This window comes from Nannospalax galili, unplaced genomic scaffold (assembly GCF_000622305.1).
Source record: "Nannospalax galili isolate Female #2095 unplaced genomic scaffold, S.galili_v1.0 scaffold83, whole genome shotgun sequence".
In the NCBI taxonomy this organism is placed as follows: Eukaryota; Metazoa; Chordata; class Mammalia; order Rodentia; family Spalacidae; genus Nannospalax; species Nannospalax galili.
The window spans coordinates 6433773-6456876 of NW_008352659.1; the positions used below are offsets into that span (position 1 = coordinate 6433773).

At 41.1% G+C, this 23104-nt stretch overlaps 1 protein-coding gene and 1 non-coding gene across 4 annotated transcripts in view; one reads left to right on the forward strand and one right to left on the reverse strand.

Moving 5' to 3' along the window:
* Positions 1-821: 821 nt before the first annotated feature.
* The window catches only part of Adk (adenosine kinase), a 532446-nt gene continuing 510163 nt past the window's right edge, over positions 822-23104 (reverse strand). For 2 of the 3 annotated variants that reach the window (XM_029554458.1, XM_008849905.2), the window contains one exon: positions 822-1603. In XM_029554458.1, coding sequence (XP_029410318.1) covers positions 1479-1603 — 125 coding nt within the window. In that variant the 3' untranslated portion in view covers positions 822-1478. The remainder of the gene's footprint in view (positions 1604-23104) is intronic. The other variant, XM_008849906.3, reaches the window with a different exon arrangement.
* LOC115067129 lies at positions 22777-22904 on the forward strand. The gene has a single exon (XR_003846563.1). It is a non-coding gene; the product is annotated as a small nucleolar RNA SNORA25 (small nucleolar RNA).

Below are 23104 nucleotides of genomic sequence, written 5' to 3' on the forward strand. Positions count from 1 at the left end.
CTGGGTTAAAGGCATGTGCCACACAAACAGGCGTGCGCGTACACACACACACACACACACACACACACACACACACCCCTAAAGCAAGAGAGCCTTCACTATGCTGGCTGTAATCAGAAAATAGGCAAAAAATGTTGGTAAGGATGTGGAGGAGCTGAACTGTGACACATTTCTGATGGGAATATAAAAAGATGTTTTTGTAGAGTTTCGCTATGCAGTCCAGGCTGGCTGTGAACTTGTGAACCTCCTGTTCAACCTCCTGAGTGCTAGGATATATGCCACTTCTGGAAGGAATGTGCAATTTTGCAGCTCTTTTGGAAAATAATTTTGTAGTTCCTTAAAAAGGTTACATGTGAGCTGTATATGGTAGTGCACAACTTTAATCCCAGCACTCCCGAGGCAGAGGTAGGTGGATCTCTGTGAGATCGAGGTGAGCCTGGTCTACATAAAGAGTTCCAGACCAGTTGGGGCTACAGGGAGACCCTGTCTCAAAACCAGAGGCAGGCGGATCTCTGTGAGTTCAAGGCCAGCCTGGTCTACATAGTGAGTTCCAGGACAGAGAGACCCTGTCTCAAAAAGGCCCCTGCCCCCCCAAAAAAAGTTTATACATGGTCCAGTAATTCCACTGCATCATGTCAACCCAAGTCAAACGAAAACACGAAAAATAATGACTTATTGGTGTCTCGGAATGTTATTTTTCAATGTATTATATTCTTTTTCTCCCTATCCTATCAACAAATTAAATATCACTTCAGAGCCCAGTACTAAATAATAATATTTTTTCCTTAGTTTTATTGAGCATAGACCAAAGACAAAAGAAGTCCCCATATGACAAGTTTTTATTTGTATCAAATTACAGAGTACCGTAAGTAAGCACAGGTTATGATTCGAATCCTGTAACATAATTCAAAATTTGGCAAATCATTCAATTATCCAAAGCTCATCACAGGTCCAGTTGTATACTGAAGCACTTACTTGGAATAATTTGGCATGATAGACATTGTACCTTATCTGACCAATTATCAGGTATACATGTGCGACTTATCTATGTGTGTGTGCACACACTTGCAAATTAAATATATTCATATAAAAAGCTAAAGATTGATGTGTTAGGATTACTCTCTTTAAAAAGTTTATTATATTAAATTGCACCTGTATTTAAAGCAGAAATGTAAAAAAAACTGATCGATTTACTAAATACAGATGAATTTACAAAGGAACTGGAAATTAAATAAACATTTCTCTTGAAATGTTATATTCCTGATTGACATTTAAGAGGCAGTAACAAGCTATGGAAATAAACTTTTTTTTTTCCAGATTGCAGAGAGGCTAAAGATTCTAGGAGCAGTACTGCACTCTCTAGATTGAGAATAAACATTATTATAGTAGGAAAAGAGCAGATCATTTTCTTTATTATTGTGGGAACTCTGAGGAGGCACTCAGGGCTATGTCTACTTGCGAGCCTGGGTTTTCCTCTGTCAGTGGAAGTCTGGCTTCTCGGGAAAGGTGCAACCAGTTCGTCTGATTATGACACTTGCTGCATAGTGGCCAGCCCGGATGCATTCAGTCAGAGGCTTGTCAGAAACCAGCTGAGAGAGAAACCCTAGAACGAGAGAAAGGAGAGTGTGAGTATTGGGAACAGCATCAGAAATATCAAGAGCTGAGGGCCTGGTGGTACACAACTTTAATCCCAGCACTGGGGAGGCAGAGGTAGGCAGAGGTAGGCAGATCTCTATGAGATTGAGACCAGCCTGGTCTACGTAGTGAGTTCCAGGCTAGCTGTCTCAAAAAGACAGGAAAAAAAAAAAAGCTTCTTTTAAAGAAAATTCCACTCTCTCTCAAGAAACCGGTGTCCACACTTCAGGGTGTGCACTACTGTGCTTGCACGCTTCTTTCATTCTTAATGCCAGTGGGCAAATCACATTAAAGCTCTGCTTCTTACTAAAATCCACTTTTGCTTAGAAAAATGTCCAGTTTCAGGTCCATGGGGCTGGAGAAATAGTTCAGTGGTTAAGAGCACTGGCTGTTTTTATGAAAAATTACTGCCAATATTTTAAAGGTGAATAAGGGAATATTTCATTTTCCTCTAAGACTAAAAATGAAGGAACTAAGGCGGAGCATGGCGGCGTAGGCCTTTAATCCCAGCATTCAGGAGGCAGAGGCAGGTGACTCTCTGTGAGTTTAAGGCCAGCCTGGTCTACATAGTGAGTTCCAGGAGAGCTGAGGCTACAGTGAGACCCTGTCTCAAAAAAGACAGAAAAAAAAAAAAAAAAAGACTAAAAATGAAGCTCTCTCCTGGAGACTCCTGTGAAGTGAAGCACAGCATCGAGATAGACGGGAACTAGGAGTATGTGCAGAAGGCACGGCTGTCTGTGCCTTTAGGTGAAAGCAGTGGGTCAATCTGATGCCCAGGAGACAGCTGCCTGCATTTTAGTTGTCATAACTAAGTTGAGAAGTGTAATATCCACCTAGTTAGTTGGTAGAGCCAGGGCTGCTACTCAGCACTCTATAGTATCAATAATGCCAAAGATCTGAAATCCCAGTCTATTTTGGCAGGGCATGGTGGCTCATCCTGTAACCCCAGTACTTAGGAGGTGGAGGTAAGAGGATCAGGAGTTCAAGATCATCCACAACTACACAATGAATCTGAGGACAGCCTGGGTAACAGAGGACCCAGAATAAGAACAATAACACAAATAAATGACAAAAACAACACGCACACATATTTCAAAATTAAATCCTCCCCAAAATCCCATGGAATCTAGGAAAAAGTTATGAGCACAGAGTTTAAGAAAGTTGGAGGATGTAAGATCACTGCAGAAAAATCAATTGAGTAGCTATACTAGCATGTATGCACACCCATATATGCAGCAATTATATTGAATACCCAACAATTAAAAACTAGTATTAACCATGCACACCCTCAATCCCAGCATTCGGGAGGCAGAAGCAGGCAGATCTCTGTGAGTTCAAGGCCAGTCTGGTTTACATGGTGAGTTCCAGGCCAGCTGGGGCTACATGGAGACCCTGTCTCAAAAAAAAAAAAAGGTAATATTAAATACTATTTACTCACAGCATCAAATATGTGAAATGCCTACGAAAATATCTGACAAAAGTCATCTAAGACCAGCACACTGAAAACCACAGGCAACATGGAGGAAAGTAAGAAAGCCCTAAATAACCGGGGAGAGTGCTCACTCCTAGGTCAAGAGTCTGTGGTTTGATCAGCTTGGCAGCAGGTTTTACTGATTTAGTACAATGCCAATGAACTGACAAGAAGCCTTTAAAATTTATAAGAAAAGCTAGGCATGGTGGTTCAGGCCTTCATCCCAGCACTCAGGAGGTAGAGGCAGGCAGATCTCTGTGAGTTCGAGACTAGCCTGGTCTACATACTAAGTTCCAGGCCAGTCAGAGCTTCATAGTGAGACCCTTTCTCAATAACAAAGTAACAAGCCAACTAACTAACTAAACGTAAAGGACTTAGATTAGCCAAAACACAACTCTGAAGACAAGAGCTGGAGGACTCACACTAGCTGCTCTTAAAACTTATTATAGAATTATAGTAAGGCACTAAAGCCAGGGACACTGGTAGATGCCTATAATCCCAGCAGTTTTAAGATTGAGGGAGGTTGATTGGTCAAAAGTTCAAGGCTAGCCTGGGCTATGTAGTGAGTTCCAAGTCAGCCTGGGTAATAGTGAGACCGTCTCAAGACAAAATGAAACATAGCAAAACAAAACAAAGCAAATCACACCAACCACATCACATCACTATGGTGTTGGCATAAATATAGGCAGATTCATCAATGGAAGTGTACAGAGTGCACAAATAAATCGAATTCTAGAGGACCAACTGATTTTTGGCAAAAGTGCTGAAGCAATCCGGTGGAGAAAGAATTCACAGAACTGGATGCTGTATATGAAGAGATGTCATGTCAACCCTTACCTCAGGCCATCTATAGAAGTTCACATGAAATGAACTGCAGCCCTAAATGTAGCTGATAAAGGCCTGGTGGCACAGGCCTGTAAACGCAGCTACTCAAGAGGCTGAGGCAGGATGATTGGAAGTTCAAGGTCTGCCTGGACAACTTAAAACTCTGCCTCAAAAATAAAAAATTATGGGGAGAAAAGGCCTAGGGGTATAGTGGAGTGGTAGAGCACTTGCCTAGCATGTAAGAGGCCCTAGATCCAACCCCTAGTAGCACCAAAAAAACAAAAGCAAAAACAGAAATCCAAAAAAAAACCCCTACCAACTAGCTGAAGCCCCCCCCCCCCGCAAAAAAAAAAACCCACCAAAACCAAAACCACCATCATATTTGAGAAAATCTTAGTGAACTCAAGTTTGCTGAAGGTAACTTAAACACTTTGTATCTCAGTAACTACAAACAATTCAAGACAGGTGTGATGGCACATGCCTTTAACCCCAGGACTTGGGAGGCAGAGGCAGGCAGATCTCTGTGAGTTTGAGGCCAGCCTGGTTCACATAGTACCAGGCTAGCTAGGGCTCTAGGGAGACCCTGTCTCAAAAAAAACAAAAAAACAACAAAAAAAAAACCCCAAAAACAAAACCCAAGTCAATAAAAAAAATAAGCAAAGAGAAAACGGATGCCAAATACACTTACAAAGTGCAGCATTATTATTCATTAAAAACATGTAAATTAAAGTCACAGGTAGGTACCACTCCACATCCATTGGGATGGCTAAATTAGAAAGATTGTCCACATGAAGCCTAAATATGGTGGGTCCACTGGAACTCTCACACACTGACTTGGAGAATGTAAAAAAAAAATTTTATTATTATTATTGTGTGTGTGTGTCTGTGATGCATGTGTGTGGCAGATGTGCCATGGTGGGCATGTGGAGGTCAGAGGGTAACTCTGTGGAGTTGGTTTTCTCCATCCACCTTTATGTGAGTTCCAGGGATTGAACTCAGGTTGTCAGGCTTACTCAGCAAGCACCTTTACATGCCGAGGGATGTAAGACATTAAGACTACTTTGGAAAACCATTTATCAGGGTTTTTTGGTTTTGTTTTTTGTTTGAGACAGGGTCTTAGTATGTATCCTTGACTGATTTGGAACTTTCTGTGTAGACCAGGCTGATCTTGAACTCACAGAGATTTATCTGCCCACCTCTGTTTACCCAGTGCTGTGATTAAAGGCGTGTACCACCATGACTGGCTTCGTTTATCAGTGGACAGATGGCTCAGTGGTTAGCAGCACTTGCTGCTGAACTGGGATCCAGTTCCTAGCACCCCAGCACATGGTGGCTCACAACTGTCTGTAACTCCAGCTCTAGGGGATCACATGCCCTCTTCTAGCCTCTGTGGGCACCAAACATGCACATGGTACACATACATATATGCAGGCAAACAGTCATATACATAAACTACAAATATTTTTTTGAAAAAAGTTAAACTTGGAACTGGAAAGATTGCTCAGTGGTTAAGCACACTGGCTGCTCTTGCAGAGGACCTGAGTCCAATTCCCAGCACCCAAGTGGCAGCTAACAACCATCCATAACTCCAGTTCTAGGGGAATCTGATGCCCTCTTTTGATCTTCGTGGGCACTGCATGACATGCGTGCACTTACATACATGTGGGCAATACACTCATACATATAAAACAAAAATAATAAAATATTTTTAAAAAGTTAAACCTCCTGGGGCTGGAGAGATGGCTCAGTGGTTAAGAGCACTGACTGCTCTTGCAGAGGGACCCAGGTTCGATTCCCAGCACCCACATGGCGGCTATGAACTGTCCTTAACTCCAGTTCCAGGGGAATCCGAAGCCCTCTTCTAACCTCTGTGGCATTGTACAACACGGGTGTGCTCACATACATGCAGGCAACACACTCATACACATAAAGAAAATATTAAAAAAAAAGCTGAACTTCCTATGACTCAGTCATTTTATCTCTAGCTATTTACCCACAGTAAGAGTGCATACAACCACAGACTTGTAAATGAACATTCACAGCACCATTTTCTGTGAGCCTGGAAGTGAAGGCAATCCAGGTGGGTGAGAAGGTGGCAGGAAGGCAGGGCTACGAAAGGGCTTGGGAATGGTGGGTATGCCCATAGGGGTGGGCATAGCATACATCAAAATTTATAAACTCTTTATTTTAAATATACGTGCTTTAGCCGGGTGTGGTGGCCCATGCCTTTAGTCCTAGCACTTGAGAGGCAGAGGCAGAGGCAGGAGGATCTCTGTGAGTTCGAGGCCACGCTGGCCTCCATAGTGAGTTCCAGGCCAGCTGGGTCTACAGGGAGACCCTGTCTCAAAAAAGACCAAAAAAGAAAAAAAAAAAGTGTGCTTTACTGAATGCCAACTATACACTGCGATGAAACTGAGAAAGAGAGAAAGAAAAAAAGAAATATAGAAAAAGGAAAAAAGGTGTAGTTACAAACAAGATAGGTCAAAACCAGAAAATCCTGTGCTACTTTCCCTTAGGGGAAACGAGCTGTGGCACTTGAATACTCAGGACAGAGGGGAATGAGAAACGGTTCTGCAGTTGTAGGCCTTCCCTTAGGCCCTGGGCAGCCCAGGGAGGAGGGCGGAATTGAAGGTTAATTGAGAAGCTGTGGTGCAATGGCCTGCAGAGAGCATTACATGAGATTTATGACCTTCCTCTTTTCCCAGTCAGATTGGGGAATTCTCTGTGTTTGATAAAATAAGTAAGTGTGCCCAATTACAGAGTAAAATTAATTTGGTTAACAGAATGATGTAGTTAGAAGACTTCTGCTTAAGAATGTGAAATCATTCTCTCTAGAGGTTTAGCAAGAGTATTTTTTTATCACCGAGTTTTCAGGTAACAGTCAAAGGTCAACATTAACTTTCTGCCAAACTATGAGACTAAAACGCTCAGCCCACACAGTGAATGGGGCAGGTGCCAAATTCAGAGTCAGATCAGCTTACAATGGAAACACGTATATTAGCTGTATAGGCAACATCTGTTTTCCTCATTCTTCCTGCTATGATCTTTGTGAGAAAAAGAAAACCTTATGCTTATGGAATGCTCTGCGAAGCCTAAGTCCCAGCATCCTCTCCGAGAGAAGAGCTGGCTGATGAATGAAGTGAAGTGTTCTGAAGAGTCATTTGCTCTGACAAGTGGGAAACCTGGATGTTGAAACAGCCAAGACCTTTGCCCAGGAGACTATCAGTTTTTCAATAATCTGTTTTCAAAGACCAGCTAGATGAACTAGAAATAAACATAATCAACTATAAGTGGAGCCTTCAAAAAGTAATCCATATTCATCTTGAAAACTGTACAGTTACTTAAATAAACATCATGCTTATATTTAAAGAATCACAGGTAATTCTTTTAGAATATCCTGAAACACTTTTGTACCTTCAAAAATATATGTAACATAAAATTTACTACTTTAACAATATTATCTTTTTCACCTATTTATTGTATGTGTACGTGTATGCGCGTGCACATGTGTGTGTGTGTGTGTGTGTGTGTGTGTGTGTGTGTGAGTGTATGTGCTCCAGTGTGTGGAGAAGCCAGAGGACAGTTTCCTGGAGTCAGCTCTCTCCTTCCAGGTCCTGGGTATTACACTTGGGTCTTCAGGCTTGGTGACAGGACCTTTACCCACTGAGCCATCTTGCCAGCCGTTAGCTCATTTATTCTTATTGACTTACCCATACTACATTGACTAGATGTACCACAGTTTGTTTATTCGTCACCTATTGAAGGGCATCCTGGTTGCTTACTAGTCTTGTCATTTATGAAGAAAACTGCTATAAACATTTGTGCATAGGTTTTTGTGTAGACATAAGTTTTCAACTCATTTGGGCAGCCAGGGAACACAATTGCTGGATCATATGGTAGGCATATGTTTAGTTTGTAAGAAACCACCAGGCTGCATTTGAAGTGGCCGTCCTAGTTTCATTTTCACCAGCAGTGAATCAATTTCTAGGGCTGCACAACTTTGCCACATAAGCCACACACAGAAACTCAAGATGTTGGTGAAATCAGGTAAGAGAAAGGTTTTCCATTTTATTTTTAGGCAGGACCTGATTTAGCCCAGGATGGCCTGGAACTCATGTAGCTGAGGATGGACTTGATTCCTAATCTTTCTATCTCTACCTCCCAGGGGCTGGAATGACAGGTATTGGTTTTCCTTATCCTTTTTTTTTTTTTTTAAATGTTTGAACCAGTCCTGGTAGGAAATGCTTGCAATCCTAGTACCGAGAATGAGGAAGTAGGAAGAATGCAAATACCAGACCAGCCTAGGCTACCTAGTAAGACCCCATCTCAACAACCAACCAACCAACCACCCCAATGTTCACTTAAAAATAAAAAACCAATTCAAACGGACTGCGGATGAGCTCATGCATTATACCCAAACAGCTCTTAAGGACTTGGTCAGCTTCTCTTTATTTTCTGTTTGCTGTCTTCAGAGTCACACCCTTTAACACCAACTCTTGGTATTCCCTGTGGCTCTAGTGTCAGTCCTTGTGGACAGAGTACAATAATCTAATTAATCATTTGCTTTCCTGATTGCTATATTACATCCCTTGCCTCGCCTCAGCCAGTTCACTTATCAATGCTCTTTATACATGGGTACTATCAAATGTCATACTGTACAGCAGTGACAAGTTAATTACACAGTTACTAAGAGATAATGTGGGAGTAATAACAAAAGTTATGTAATTACCTTTGTTCTTAAAGGCATTAGCATGTAATTAAAGCAAACCTAATATAATATTTTAGCAAGCAATATTGTTGAACTTTTCCTGCATACACACACATAGACACACACACAGACACAGACTGTTCTCAGTCATTTCTCTGTTAATTTAGTTTTTCAATTCTTTATTTTCCATCTCTTTTAGATATCTTCCCTTTAGATGCTGGGTGAGGTGGCTCACATTACATAGGCTAGCCTGGGCTATAGAGTGACATCCTGCCTTAAAAACAAAACTCAGGGCTAGAGAGGTAGCTCAGGTACTATTTAACACTTGCCCAGAGGACAGGGGTTTAATTCCCAGCACCCACATGGTCACTCTGTCACCCTCTTCTGGCCTTCAAGGGTACCGCACACATACCAGTAAATATACTGTCAACCAAAACACTTGTGCAAATCACTAAAAAACAAAACAAAGATCCATGCCCTTTAGTGGGGGTTTTGGTGCTTTTTCACTGCTTAATCGTCTCACTGTCTCACCAGGAAACACCAGATACATACTGCCACGTAGCAGATAGGGCTGTGGACACAAAGGTTCTGTTTCTGTAAAGGTTGCATTTTTTTTTGTCTTTTTGAGACAGGGTCTGCCTGCAGCTCCATCTGGACTGGAACTCACTATGGAGACCAGGAGGGCCTCGAACTCACAGAGATCCACCTGCCTCTGCCTCTGGACTAAAGGCATGCGCCACCACGCCCGGCAGGTTGCATTTTTTATATCTATCGCTACTTTAAGAAAGGGACTTTGAGCCAGGCGTGATGGCGCATGCCTGTAGTTCCAGCAGTTGGGAGGCAGAGGCAGGCGGATCTCTGTGAGTTCAAGGCCAGCCTGGTCTACATAGTGAGTTCCAGGACAGCTCAGGCTACATACAGGGAGACCCTCTCTCAAAAAGACAAAAAAAAAAAAAAAAAAAAAGGGACTTTGATATAAATGAAAACGAATCTGAATTCTAAATTTATCAGACTCATGCCACTACCACGTTTATACTTGATTTTTATTATAGGAATGTATCAAAGTACTATGATTCATTAAATCAACCAATAGTTACTGAATACTGAGGTGCTAGGCTAGACAGCACAGAATCCAAAGATGGATATATAGTGTTTGCCTTAGAAGATTTTCTACTTTAGAAGAAAAGGCCACAGTATGTATTTGGAGACATCAAGAAATGCTCTCTGGAGATGGTGTCAAGAGCTGGGCCTTGAGAATACTGTTATCAGAGACGAACACTGTAAGAAGAGAAAGGAAGTCTTGTTTAGGCAAAGCACATCTGGACAGCAGTAAGCTCAGCTGTGTTGAAGATGTGACAGGAGAGGCAAAAAGGAGACAGAAAGTCAAAGATCTGCTGTGATGTGATGTGGATTTGGGGGAGCTAGCTATCTTTGAGCTCTGATTCCATTGCTTCTGGTCAGGCACTCCTGGCAGATGTAGAGACTAGGATCATACTAGGAGAGAGACTGTTTCCTAGAGAGATCCAGGAGACCTTGACTGCCGTACTCGAGGGATGGTTCTCAAGGCACACTGCTTAGAACAGCAGCTTCAGTATCACATAAACATCACAGACCTATGTGAGTTCCAGCTTTGATCTTAAATTGTGTCAAGTGTTTAAGGCCAGAAAGGACCAGTATAATTACAGCTGTGGCAAAGCCACAGCAAGATACAGACAAAACAGATCACAGAGATCCTTTTAGAGCGCCATGGGAGCTTGGACTTTTAGTCTAAGTCCAGTGTGAAGCCACTGCACAGATGTGAGCAGGAGAAAGAAACGTCTTCTGAAAGTGATTATTTTAGTTACCTTGGAGAAAATGGAATGCAGCACACAAAACAGAGTGAACATGGAGATCAGATAGGAAGATGCAGTAAGTAGAAAACATGGATCATGTTGTAGGGAACATTGAAAAACCATATAGATGGGGAAGAAGGGTACAAATAAGGCAAACAAACATGTTTATAGAGCCTACCTACCTGCTGTTTTTTTTTTTTTTTTTTTTTTTTTTTTTTTTTGGTCTTTTTGAGACAGGGTCTCCCTGTAGCCACAGCTGTCCTGGAACTCACTATGTAGACCAGGCTGGCCTTGAACTCACAGAGATCTGCCTGCCTCTGCCTCCCGAGTGCTGGGATTAAAGGCATGCACCTCCACACCTGGCCCCCTGCTAGTCTTTTTAATGCGTATTTTTATTGCATTTCATACAACATCTTAATCATATTGAGGCCCCCACCCCTATCTGTACCCCCCCATAGCCTTCCCACCAGATTTCATGCATTCTGTCATATATATTTAGATCTATCTAAGTCAAGTTTGTGTCCCCAGATGTCCCTCTGTATGAGCTCATTCACTGGAGCCTTGTCAGCCCATCTAGTGCCAATCCCTTAAGGAAGACCAACTCTCCCTCACCCAGCAGTGATCAGCTGCCAACATTTCTTCAGCTAAGGTTGGGGCCTGCTGCCCATTTCCCCGGTTCTGTGCTGGGTTTTTGTCTGACTGAGTTTGCATGGGTCTTGTGCATGCTTGACACCCTTGCTGTAAGTTCATATCAGCAAGTTTTCAGCAGCCTGGAAGCCTCTGTTTCCTTATGGTCATGCTCCACTCTGGCTCTTACAATCTTTTAGGGGAAAATATTTTCAAAACACAGCTGGGGGCTGGAGAGATGGCTCAGCAGTTAAGAACACTGTTCTTACAGAATACCTGGGTTTGAATCCCAGCACCCACATGGCAGCTAACAACTGTATGTAACTCAAGTTCCAGGGGATCTGACAGCCTCTTCTGTCTTCCATGGGCATTACACAACACGGGTGCAGTTATCTACATGCAGGCAATACACTCATACACATAAAATAAAAAGAATAAATAAAATATTTTAAAAAACACAGTTGGAAGGGAGCTAGAACCCAAAGTATATGAAAACCCTATGCAACATGATAGAAAAATACAAGAACCCAATCTAAAAAGTAGGCAAAACATTTGAGTGAATATTTCTTTCTTTTTTTTTTTTTTTTTTCAGTATTGTGGAAGGACATGTACTGTGACACATGCTTTTTTTTTTTTCATTTTTACATTGAATTTTTGTGAATTTCATACAGGATATTTTGATCGTATTTAGATCCCCTCCCCTCTTGGTACCTTTCTCTTACTGCTACATGCCCAATTTCATGTAATCTATTATATATTTGTCTATAGAGTCAAATTTGTGTCCCCAAATGTTCTTCAGTGTGAGTCCAGAGCCTGGTTAACCTACCAAGAGTCACCTTTACCTTAAAGGCACATTTTTAATCCCAACATTGGGGAAGCAGAGGGAAGTGGATCTCTATGAGCTTGAGGCTAGCCTAGTGTACTTAGAGAGTTCCAGATCAGCCAGGCCTACATAGTGAGACCCTGTCTCAAAAAAATTAAAATTAAAATTTTAAAGTTTTAAAAAGAAGATGATATCCTGAGGAAAGGTGCTGAGTAACATTACTGGCTACAGACATGCAGATTAAACAAGAGAGAGCCTACTAGAAAGCTGCAGAAAACCAAATGCAGCAATCACTACACATCACATTCATATATCAAATTATTTTGCCGGACCATTTATTTATGCAAAAATATTGTGCATAAATTTAAAAAAAGAATGATAAAGAGCAACGAGAACTCTCACGCTCTGCAGGTAGAAGTGTGAAAAGTACAGCAATCTCAGCAAAAAATTTTGGCAGTTTCTTCCAAAGTTAAGTGTGCACACAGCACATACCACTTCTAGATAGAACTGGAGAAACAAAAATAGGAAGAAACATACACATATGGATGTTTAAAAATGCCTTTGTCCATGAATGCCACAAACTGGAATGTTTAAATGTTCATCACCACCTGCTAGTCTTAAGAAAAATTGCTTCATGCCCAGCATTACTGAAGGGTTCAGCTGAAATGTCCCATACATGTGAATCAACTTAACTACCAATCAGACCAAGGGATGGCATCTGGGCCACCCAGGGCAAACAATTTATGGTTCTCCCATGTCCCATGATAGCAATGCAAAGGCTGAATGTGAGACAGGAAGGAACAGACATGCAAGGCAGCCTGTAGCATTAGCCAACGAAGCGCCAGGACAGACATCTGTGAGCATTCGTTGCAGAGGTCTCTGGAGCTGATTCAAATCTAGAATCACCATCTGCTCCACCTCAATGAAACATCCAGTTTAGGTTCTTGAGATTCCACTGAGAGTCCTCTTGTAACAGGTAACAATTATAAGAGGTAATCCTCGCTATGGGTCAGGCATTATGCTTTGTAAATATTAACTCTCATAAAAACTCAAACAAGGTGGGTACCACTTATCTTCATTTCATAGCTGAGGCAACTGAAGCTTAGTGACACTGTTTGTCCATTGACTCTGTCTAGCTGCTGTAACTGAATACCTGAGATGAGATATTGATAAAGAATAGAAATTCATTTTGTTCAGTAAAAGAAATGGGAACTCCAAGATTGAGGCACCATCCTGTTTGGGCAGGGCCTTCTTGATGTGTCTTGACATGGTGGAAAGTAGAAGGGAAGGAAGAGGAAAGAATCATAATTTCATTGAAGACCCTTTTTTTTTTTTTTTTTTTTTTTTTTTTTTTTTTTTTTGTCTTTTTTGAGACAGGGTCTCCTTGTAGCCCCAGCTGTCCTGGAATTCACTATGTAGACCAGGTTGGCCTCGAACTCACAAAGATCCGCCTGCCTCTGCCTCCCAAGTGCTGGGATTAAAGGTGTGCGCCACCACGCCCGGCCTTCAGTGAAGACTCTTTAAGAAACTATTTATGGGGCTAGAGAGATGGCCCAGTGGGTAAGAGCATTGGGTGCTCTTGCAGAGGATCCGTGTTCGATTCCCAGAATCCACATGGCAGCTAGCAACCATACGTAACTCTAGTTCCAGGGGATCTGATGTTCTCTTCTGACTTCTATGGGCATTATGGGTACATTTACATATATGCATGCAATACACTCATACACACAAAAATAAAAAATAGTTTTAAAACCTATTTTTGTTTTATGTGTAAGAGTGTTTTGCCTGCATGTATATAAACACACCCATCTATGCAATGCCCACAGAGGCCAGAAAAGGACATTAGATGTGTTGGAACTGGACTTAATGGATGGTTCTCAGCTGCCAGGTGGGTGCTGGGAAGCCAAACCAGGGTCCTTCGTAAGAGCAGTCTCTTACTCTTAACTGCTGAGCCATCTCTCTAGCCCTGGAATCTCTTTTTAAAATATTTTTTTTCTTACAGGCACTGAGGATTGAACCCAGGATCTTATGCACGCTTGGCATTCTACTATTGAGCTACTGCAGCCCCTGAAGCCTGTTTTTAAAATTCCACTAATAGAGAGGAGCCCTAATGGCCTAATCAGCCCCTAAAGGCTCCATATCTGAATACTGAATCATGCTGGCAACGTAACTTGAATTTTGGATGGGACATTTCAAACGGGAATATTCCCCAAACTAGTTAATGGTGGTAATGGAACTCAAATACCTTTTGAGGTATTGTCTTAATCTCTTCGTTATGTCTTTGGACACTTATGCACCTCTTTATCCACCAAATTTCTTGATTTGAAATGGGCTTCTGTTGCTTCTGACCAAGTGGAACAAAAACAGCCCTGTAAAACTAACATCTGATGGCCTGATGGTACCCTGCCCCTCTCCACTAATAAGCTTCCCCATACAGCTGTCATTCTCTAAAAGCAGAATAAATGACTGTATTATGGGGATTTTGAAATGCACATATAAAATATGATATATTATGAATCATAAGTCCTTATCTTTTCTTTTTCCTCAGTCATTAAATACTTTAGCAAAGAAGAAAAGATCTAGATACAACTGCCAAAAGCCATTTTCCTCCTCTACCTTCTGAAACATAGAGAGTCCTAGTGGTACTCTTTTACGTAACAAAATTTTAAAAAATGCTACTTCATGGCTTAAAGATTTAAGTCAGGGTAGCTTTTGGTTTGGAACTGCATGTACAAACAAGCACAAGACAGTATTTCAAAGACAAAGAAAACCCCAACACCTTTTGCTGTCTTTCTGACAGAGCTTTTTAACCCTAGGCTTTAGAACTGGTCATCCCCTAGACAGCATAATTCTTCATCAGTCCTTTAGGCAGGAGGAGGCGATGGTGCAAGAGGCAGGAGGCGTTTACTGTAAAGAACTGAACAAGTTATTGTAGATGTGGGAAGACGTGCTCAATGGTCTAACTTATTTTAAGTAAATTTTCATTTTATGTTCATTATCCTAAGTGAGTGATTTTTGTTGTTTTGTTTTTCAACTATCATCTTTTCTCACCCATTTGTAAGACAGCAGGTGGACTGATCCCATGAAAACCTTTCATTAGGCTTGGGGCCAGTGCGGTTCCAAAGAAGGTCAGTGACACTTGACTCTTGCTCAGCTTTTGTTTGATGTATGTTAACTTTTATCACTAAAATTGCAATGAAAACAGCCTGAAAGAAGGCTCATTGGGTGAGAACACTTGCCACTCAAGCCTCACCACCCAAGTCCAATCCCTGGAATCCATGTGAAGGTGGAAAGTGACTCCACAAAGTTGTCCTCTGACCTGCACATTCTCTCTCTCTCTGTCTCTCTGTCTGTCTCTGTCTCTGTCTCTGTCTCTCTCTCACACACACACACACACACACACACACACGTACGTTTTCAATGAAAAGTGAATGAGAATACCTTAGAATCTTCTTTAATGGAAGTATTTAGCCAAGCATAGTAGCTCACACCTGTGGAAACTGAGGCAGCAGGGTTACAATGAGTTCCAGGCCATCCTGGGATATACAGTTAGACTCTATTTCTGAAAACAAACAAAACAAAACCAAAAACCAAATCCCCCAAATCCAAAACAAACAAAAAAGAAAAGAATTAAGGAAAAGAATTGCATAGACAGTTTTATATGTATAGGACAAAAACATCTAAGTGTCCTAAAGATGTTAATCTTTTTTTTTTTCCTTCAAAGACATGCTTTAAGTTATGTACAATCAGTTGCTGTACCAATTCCTTTAAGTTGATTTTCAGAATAATCATGCATAGATCTTTGCCTTTATGCTGGTTTTGGTGTAAATGGGCTTAATTACTACAATATAAAAAAGTCTACAATAGCTTTAGCCATTACATTACAGTCAAATGACAAGTCACAGTATTGAATCCTGTCTACCTGAAAATACTGTTAAAAGTGCCTCGCTATTATTACTAGGGGTAAGTTTTAATAAAAGCTAATTAAGCTACAAAACTCCCCAGTAACCACTGATTTTAGGGACTAAATTCCGGGTACTTCTAATTATTCTCTGATGGCTTTACTTAGTGTCTGAGTACCATGACAGATGACAATGAAAAACAGCAGTGAAATTCATCCACCCTGACACTGTGCTGAGCATCAGCTTCTCCCTCTCCAAGTAAAATCAATACTCTGTTTGAGTAAACACGTTTACAGCTTTATTAGGATGTCTTGCTTGTTCTGTAACAGCTACTTGAAGCTGTGGTAACAAATCGACTCAACTCAGTTAAACCTAGAGAGCTGGGTAAGAGGCCCATCGATAAGGTTGTTATAAAAATAAACTGCAGGAGATCGGAAAGCTGGAGCAAACAGTCTGGTAAATGTCAATATTTTCCCTGACAGAGGATGATAGAAACAGTGAGATCATGTGGAAAGCCCTTTTCCTCCCTTAACAATGCTTCTTGTTTCAACTGGATAAAGCTTTTTTTTTTTTTTTTTTCCTTTTGGTCTTTTTGAGACAGGGTCTCTCTGTAGCCCCAGTTGTCCTGGAACTCACTATGTAGACCAAGCTGGCCTTGAACTCACAGAGATCCACCTGCCTCTGCGTCCCGAGTGCTGGGATTAAAAGGTTTGCACCATCACACCCCGAAGCATTTCTACTTTTTATGCACAGCCTCTCTGAATTAAATTTTCACTTCCTAATTCCCATGTGAATCTGGAACAGGAAGTTGACATAAGTACTTGCAGTTTTTCATGCCATTTCAAATTCTTTATTTTCCTTCATATTTAGAGACATATTCTGTTCTTGAACTGACTTTACAAAATGGCTTTATTCATGTTTTCAGGAGTAAGTGTGCTGATTCAGTCTCTTCTGTTTATTAATGATACTAAACTTTTTACCATCTATATTTTGCAGATCTTTTCAATAGAATGTTCACTCTTGAAATAATACCTGTGAGGCTGATGTTGTACTTTCAAATTTAGGCCCTTCATGTTCCTGCATATTTAACAGGAGCAAATAGAGTTGGCTTTGCACAGGCTGCTCGACCTGCCGAGTAGTGGCGGTACATGTAGGGTGTCTGCTACCTATTAGGAGCAAGCTTCCAGTGGGTACAGCATGAGCAACCAAGGACTCATAGACTCTCATTTAGAGGTCCACGGGTTGCTCAAAGAACTAACATCTGGCAGGAAATTCCCACTACAATTTGGCTAGCTTAGGCTATCCAGATGTGACAAAGTAACAGTTTCCCTTGGTCTGAGAAGTGTTCAGATGCAAACTTATCTTCTATTTCCTAGTCTAGTTAGTACAATTCTGTTCTGTTCTGATTTCATCTTGATTAGGACTACCAACTAGTCATGAACTCACATAACTCGTTGTCCATATAGTAAACAGATTTTTCATGAAAAAGGAAATCAGCGAACATGAACTTTTCAACTTCAAAAGCTACTGTGCCTGCCAGGGTGATGTCTGCCCTAGCAGGTATTAATATAATGAAAACCAAAGCTTCTGTGGGTCTGATGGTGTGGTGGCTGACCTGTATAGGAAGTCAACTGAGAGCAGAGATTCCTTGGTGATAGCTCAGCACAACACACTCCCAACACAAGGAGCACAACCGAGAAGCAGCGCATGTAACACACAGGCATGTGGTCAGCGCTACAGCTATGGGAATTTCTTCTTGTATCTGTCACCATGAAGTTAATTTAGTGGTGGCTGAAAAGAGAAATCTGTTTAGTTCTATTAATTGCTGTACTGGGTACTGTATGTGAGTTAAAAATAAAACCAGGGGCCTGGGGATACAGCTCAGTTGGTAGAGTGCTTGCTGAGCATGCATGAAGCCTTGGGTTTGATTGATACCCAGCATCCCATAAATTGAGTGCAACAGTGTATCTGCCATCCCAGCATTGGAGAGGTAGAGGCAGGAAGATCAGGAGTTCGGGGCCATTCTTGGTTATAGAGTAAGTCTGAAGATAATCTGGGCTACTTAATTCTCTCTCTCTCTCTCTCTGACACACACACACACACACACACACACACACAAGCACATATGGGAGGGGCGAAGTTCAGTCATGGGGCAAAGTCATGTTGTTGGAATAAGACAATCCTAAACTTGTTTATCCAAAGCTTAGAAAATGTTAATGTTGCCTGGGACTGGTGGCACACACCTTTAATCCCAGCACTGGGAGGCAAAGGCAGGTAAATCTCTGTGTATTCAAAGCCAGGCTACTAAAGTTCCAGGCTAGCCAGGCACCTGGTCTCAACAAAAAGTATGCAAACACACACCATCACACACCACAGTAGAAGACACTTGTCTAGCATGCATAAGGCACCCTGGGTTCATTCCTTAGTACTACAGAGGGAGAGAAAAAATACCAACCCACAGTCACTAACATTCACTTTTTTTTTTTTTTTTGTCTTTTTGAGACAGAGTCTCCCTATAGCCCCAGCTGTCCTGGAACTCACTATGTAGACCAGGCTGGCCTCCAACTCACAGAGATCCATCTGCCTGCCTCTGCCTCCCAAGTGCTGGGATTAAAGGCGTGCACCACCACACCCGGCTAACATTCACTTTTTAAAAAGTTAATTTATCATTTATTATAAGTGTCTGAATATCTCTATGGGTCCCTGCAGAGGCCAGAAGACAGTGTTTTCCCTAGAGCTGGGCAGCTATGAACTGCCCAATTCAGGTGCTGGGGACAGAGCCCTGCTCCTCTGAAAGAGCAGTAAGCACCTGTAAGTGCTGAGCCATCTCTCCAGTCCATACAATTACAAACATTTTTTAAAAAACTGTATAAATTTTTTTCAATATACAAATTAGGCAAAATTATTTACTATAAAGTCAATAAATTTTTATTTAAGGGACTTCACATGTGATTCCTTCACTGTTTATCAAGGTTGCTGAAGTTCAAAATTTCTCAAAATAATCTTTCCTGAGAGAATGGATGCCTAACCCAGCTGTGCACCCAGCCTTGCCACAGTTCTGTCATGTCTGCTAAAATTAGGGCACACATGTGACAACTTCAACGCTCTGCACCTGAGCTGGTTGGTAGCCAATTTCTTGAAACAATTTAAGAACCACTTTAGGGCAAACCTGCTTCTCAGTTACTGACACCTCAACTTGTTTAACACAAATGAGTTCAGACCATAGTCATCCCTGAGTCATCCCACTCAGGAATGCTATGGTCTGTAGGGTATGCCAAGGCCTAAAGCCGAAAGACAAAGTAGTAAGTCTTTCATACTTTGCTAATTGTCTTGTAGTTCTGTCCACAGACCTAAGAAACAGTCTTGTGAATCCAGAAAAATCACGAGTTTCTGTGTGAGCATTTCTAGTGGTGTGTGACTGCAGATGGAGAAGCCCTATTGCAGTGGACCTCAGTCAATTACCAGCATTCTTTAAAAACAAAAACTTGTTTTAGATTGACTTGTTTTTATTTTATATGTATCAGTAAGCTTTGTCTGCATGTATATAAATGTACCATATGCATGCCTGGTGCCCATAGGGGTCAAAAGAAGGCATTGGATCCCTTGAAACTGTAGTTACGGATGGTTGTTAGCCACCATGTAGGTACTGGGGACTGAACTTGGGTTCTCTGCAGTGCTCTTAACCACTGGTCATCTCTCCAGCCCCCAGTTACTAGCATTATTTATGAAGAAAGGATAATTTAACTTCCCCATGGTGGAAAGGACAAGACTTAAAACTGAAAACTTTTATCCTTGTGAAAACTTATATTGCCCCTATCTTATTTCATACTGATGTTGGCTGATTAAAAACTCTGTTAAGAGGACAGGGAGATGGCTGGAACAGTTAAAGCCCTTGCTGTGCAACCAAGTGGACCAAAGTTCATATGTACAGGACCCCTCACCACAAAAAATGCGGCATGGATGTGACAGCCTGCCTGTAATTCCAGCCTTGTGGGAACAAGAGCTCTCCAGAGCAAGCTGACTAGTGAAACTAGTTTTATCAGCAAGCTCTAAGTTTGACTGAGAGATCTTGCCTCAAAGAAGAAGATGGAAGAGCAATCAAGGAAGATTCTCAACATCAGCCTTGGGCCTCTACATGCACACATACACACACATATACAATACATGTATACATATGAAAAGAAGTGAAAAATATACCCATACTAACCAACCAACCAACCAACCAACCAACCAACCAACCAACCAAAAAATGACAACAGAAAAACCCTTTTGTTATGAACTGGGGATGCAGGAAGCCCTGGGTTCAATTCCCAGTACTGAATAAACTGGCTGTCCTGTCATATGCCTATAATCTCAGCACTTGGGTGAAGATAAGAAGCTCAAGATCATCTTCAGCTACATAGGTCATCTTCAGCTCCTCAATCTTTGAGGACAGGACAGATTGAGCAACATGAGATTCTATCTTAAAAAAAAAAAAAAAAAAAAAAAAGACAAAACCCAGCCAGCCAGCCAACTCACCAACTCTGTTATATTACAGGCTGGCAATCATCTTCAGGCAATGTTTGAAAAAGTATTTTGGCTGTTTCTCTTCACTTGGAGAGGAAGATATGATAGAACAACAGGAAGTCACACAGCAACTTTGGGGTTAAATTTTAAGTTTGATTCTTGGCTTTCAATTTGATGTTGGACAAGCTACTTATTTTCACAAAACTTTAGAGAAACTAGCAAAAGGAGGTTAGGCACAGTTTCAACCTTTAGATTTATAAAGCAAAACAGATGGATTTTTTTGTTTTGGATTACTAAGTTTTGGAAATAGTTAAGTATGTATCAGAAGCTAACTGTTATGCGCATCAGATAAAGCAAAATTGACTACAGCCATGTAATAGCAGTTAGGATGACCACCGCAAGATTCAAACTAGTTCCACTAGACTAACTGATATTTCAGCTCAGGAAACTGACACCTACATTTTGCCATGTTAGAACTGTGAGAAATGAATTTTAGGAATTTTGTTTATGACATTAACTGTGATAGTCTTCTATCACTAAAATCTCATATCATTATTTTCTCAGAATAAACATCTCTTGATTGTCTTCAAATACAGGAAAACTAAGGCTCACATTTGATGGTCTTCCTGACTCATACCATCTTGGTCTTAAACAAATCTTTACCAGATAGTCTTTGAATTCCATTATCTCTTTACAGTAGCTTCTAGATGGAGGCCATCTAGGGTATTACATCTTTGAGAGAAGTTGGTGTTTGTAAGAAATTCCAGACTGAAGTGATATTCATTTTTCCTCCTCTCTCTCTCAATCCTGTCCCTTACATTCTTCATAAATGGAAAATATAATCTTGACCTCTTTGGATTACTAAAGACTCAAGGCTCAGGGAATCATAGGCAGGGTTCTTGGAATAGCCTGGTGGATTATGTAATGAAGCGTTCTAGAACTGCAAGGGTGTGAGTATCTTTTTCTTCTTTGCATGAACTTGGTCTGCTGTCTGTGGTGACTATTTCAAATTCCTAATAACCAAGTGAATTTCATATTTTATTTTGATGGCTTTAAAGGAAGCTTTTTACTTAAGAAATAAAATAGAGAAAATGTCCTACTAGAGTGGAAAGACAAGGAAAGGTGGTATCACTGATGTAGGGTCATTGACCAGTGGGTAGCTGGCAACCTAGGTCACCATTAAGAAAATCCCTTAGGCAACAGTGCGTTTACAAGGTTTTGATTTCTGAATATAGAAATATGCAAAACAGTGTATTGAATACTTATTGTTATTTTCTAGTTCTTTGAGTTGAAGAAGCAAAGGAAGGTGGTGCTACAGAAAAAAAGAATTGTAGGAATTTTTTATTCTTTCATAAATTTTTGACAGTCTCACATCTCCAATATGTTATTGGTGTATGTGCAGTGCCCGAGAAGGCCAGAAGAGGATCTCCTGCGACTGGAGTAGCCAGTTGTCTGAACTCTTTTGTGCTTTTTTTTTTTTTTTTTTCCCTTTTTTGGGGGGGGGGGGCCTACTCAGTTTCATAAGGGTTGCCTACATGAGCCTGGGTCAGGGGTAAATACAGAGAAGGGGCAACTTATTAATTACTACACAACTGAAAAAAAAATCACAAGAATTTTCCATCACTTCTTTGCATAACTGTATGAAACCCAATTAAAAATGGAGGATGAGTGGTCAAGTATGGTGGAGCACACCTTTAATCTCAGCACTTGGGAGGCAGAGGCAGGTGGATCTCTGTGAGATCCAGGTCAGCCTGACCTACATAGTGAGTTCCAGGCCATTGATGGTGACAGGGAGACCCTGTCTCAAATAAGCAAAAGAATGGAGGATGGAAGCTGGCAAGATGGCTTAGTGGGTTAGGGGGTGGATGTGACACCAAGCCTGGTGACTTGAGTTACATCTTCAGTGCAAGCGACTCTACTCTGAGCAATCTCACTGGCCCTGGAAACAGCTTTAAAAAAGAATCAAAAATATTTTCTAAATATGAATTAGTAAAACTTTACTGGATGAGAACCAGGATACTTATTTGTACTGTGATGTTAAGTGGCCTTAAGAGTTATTTGTTCTTTTTGTCTTATTTTGATTTCTTGAGACACAATCTTCCCATAGTCTCAGCTGGCTTGGAACTCTCTATGTAGACCAGGCCGGCCTTGATGGAGATCTGCCTGCCTCTGCCTCCTGAGTGCTGGGATTAAAGGCCTCAACCACCACTCCTGGCTATAGCAGTTTTTAAACTATCCCTCAAAATGTTCGGAACTATAGTTGGCTCTTAACCACACCTAGTGTTGTTTTCTTCCCTGAGAATGTTGGTTCCTGGGAGAGGTCTCTGTTTTTTATCTGAGAGCTGTTGGGACATAACCTGTTACAGGTATATTCACTTTCAATCTAAAGATGACTTTAGGTCTAGTTCAGATATTCAGAGTTCCCATAAAATAGATGACTAAATCATAGGTCACTTTAAAGAGGGCTTGTTGGACTGTAAACCCAAAGCTCTTAATGCTGTGACCAAAGATTGAGACTCTCCACAGAATGCCAGAGGCTCTTTCTGGTGCTGCGTTCTTCTGAGGAGATACAGGCATTTCCCTAGATCACCAATACTGAGTTTCAAGACTTGGTAATTTATGGTCTTCTCTCTTTAGGATTATCTGGATTGTCTTGAGCTTCTGCAACCTTGATGGACAGTGAAGAAAATCATGTGAAATACCCCTTAGATAAAGACTTATTCACTTTATATATACATATATACATACATACATATATATACACATACAAACATA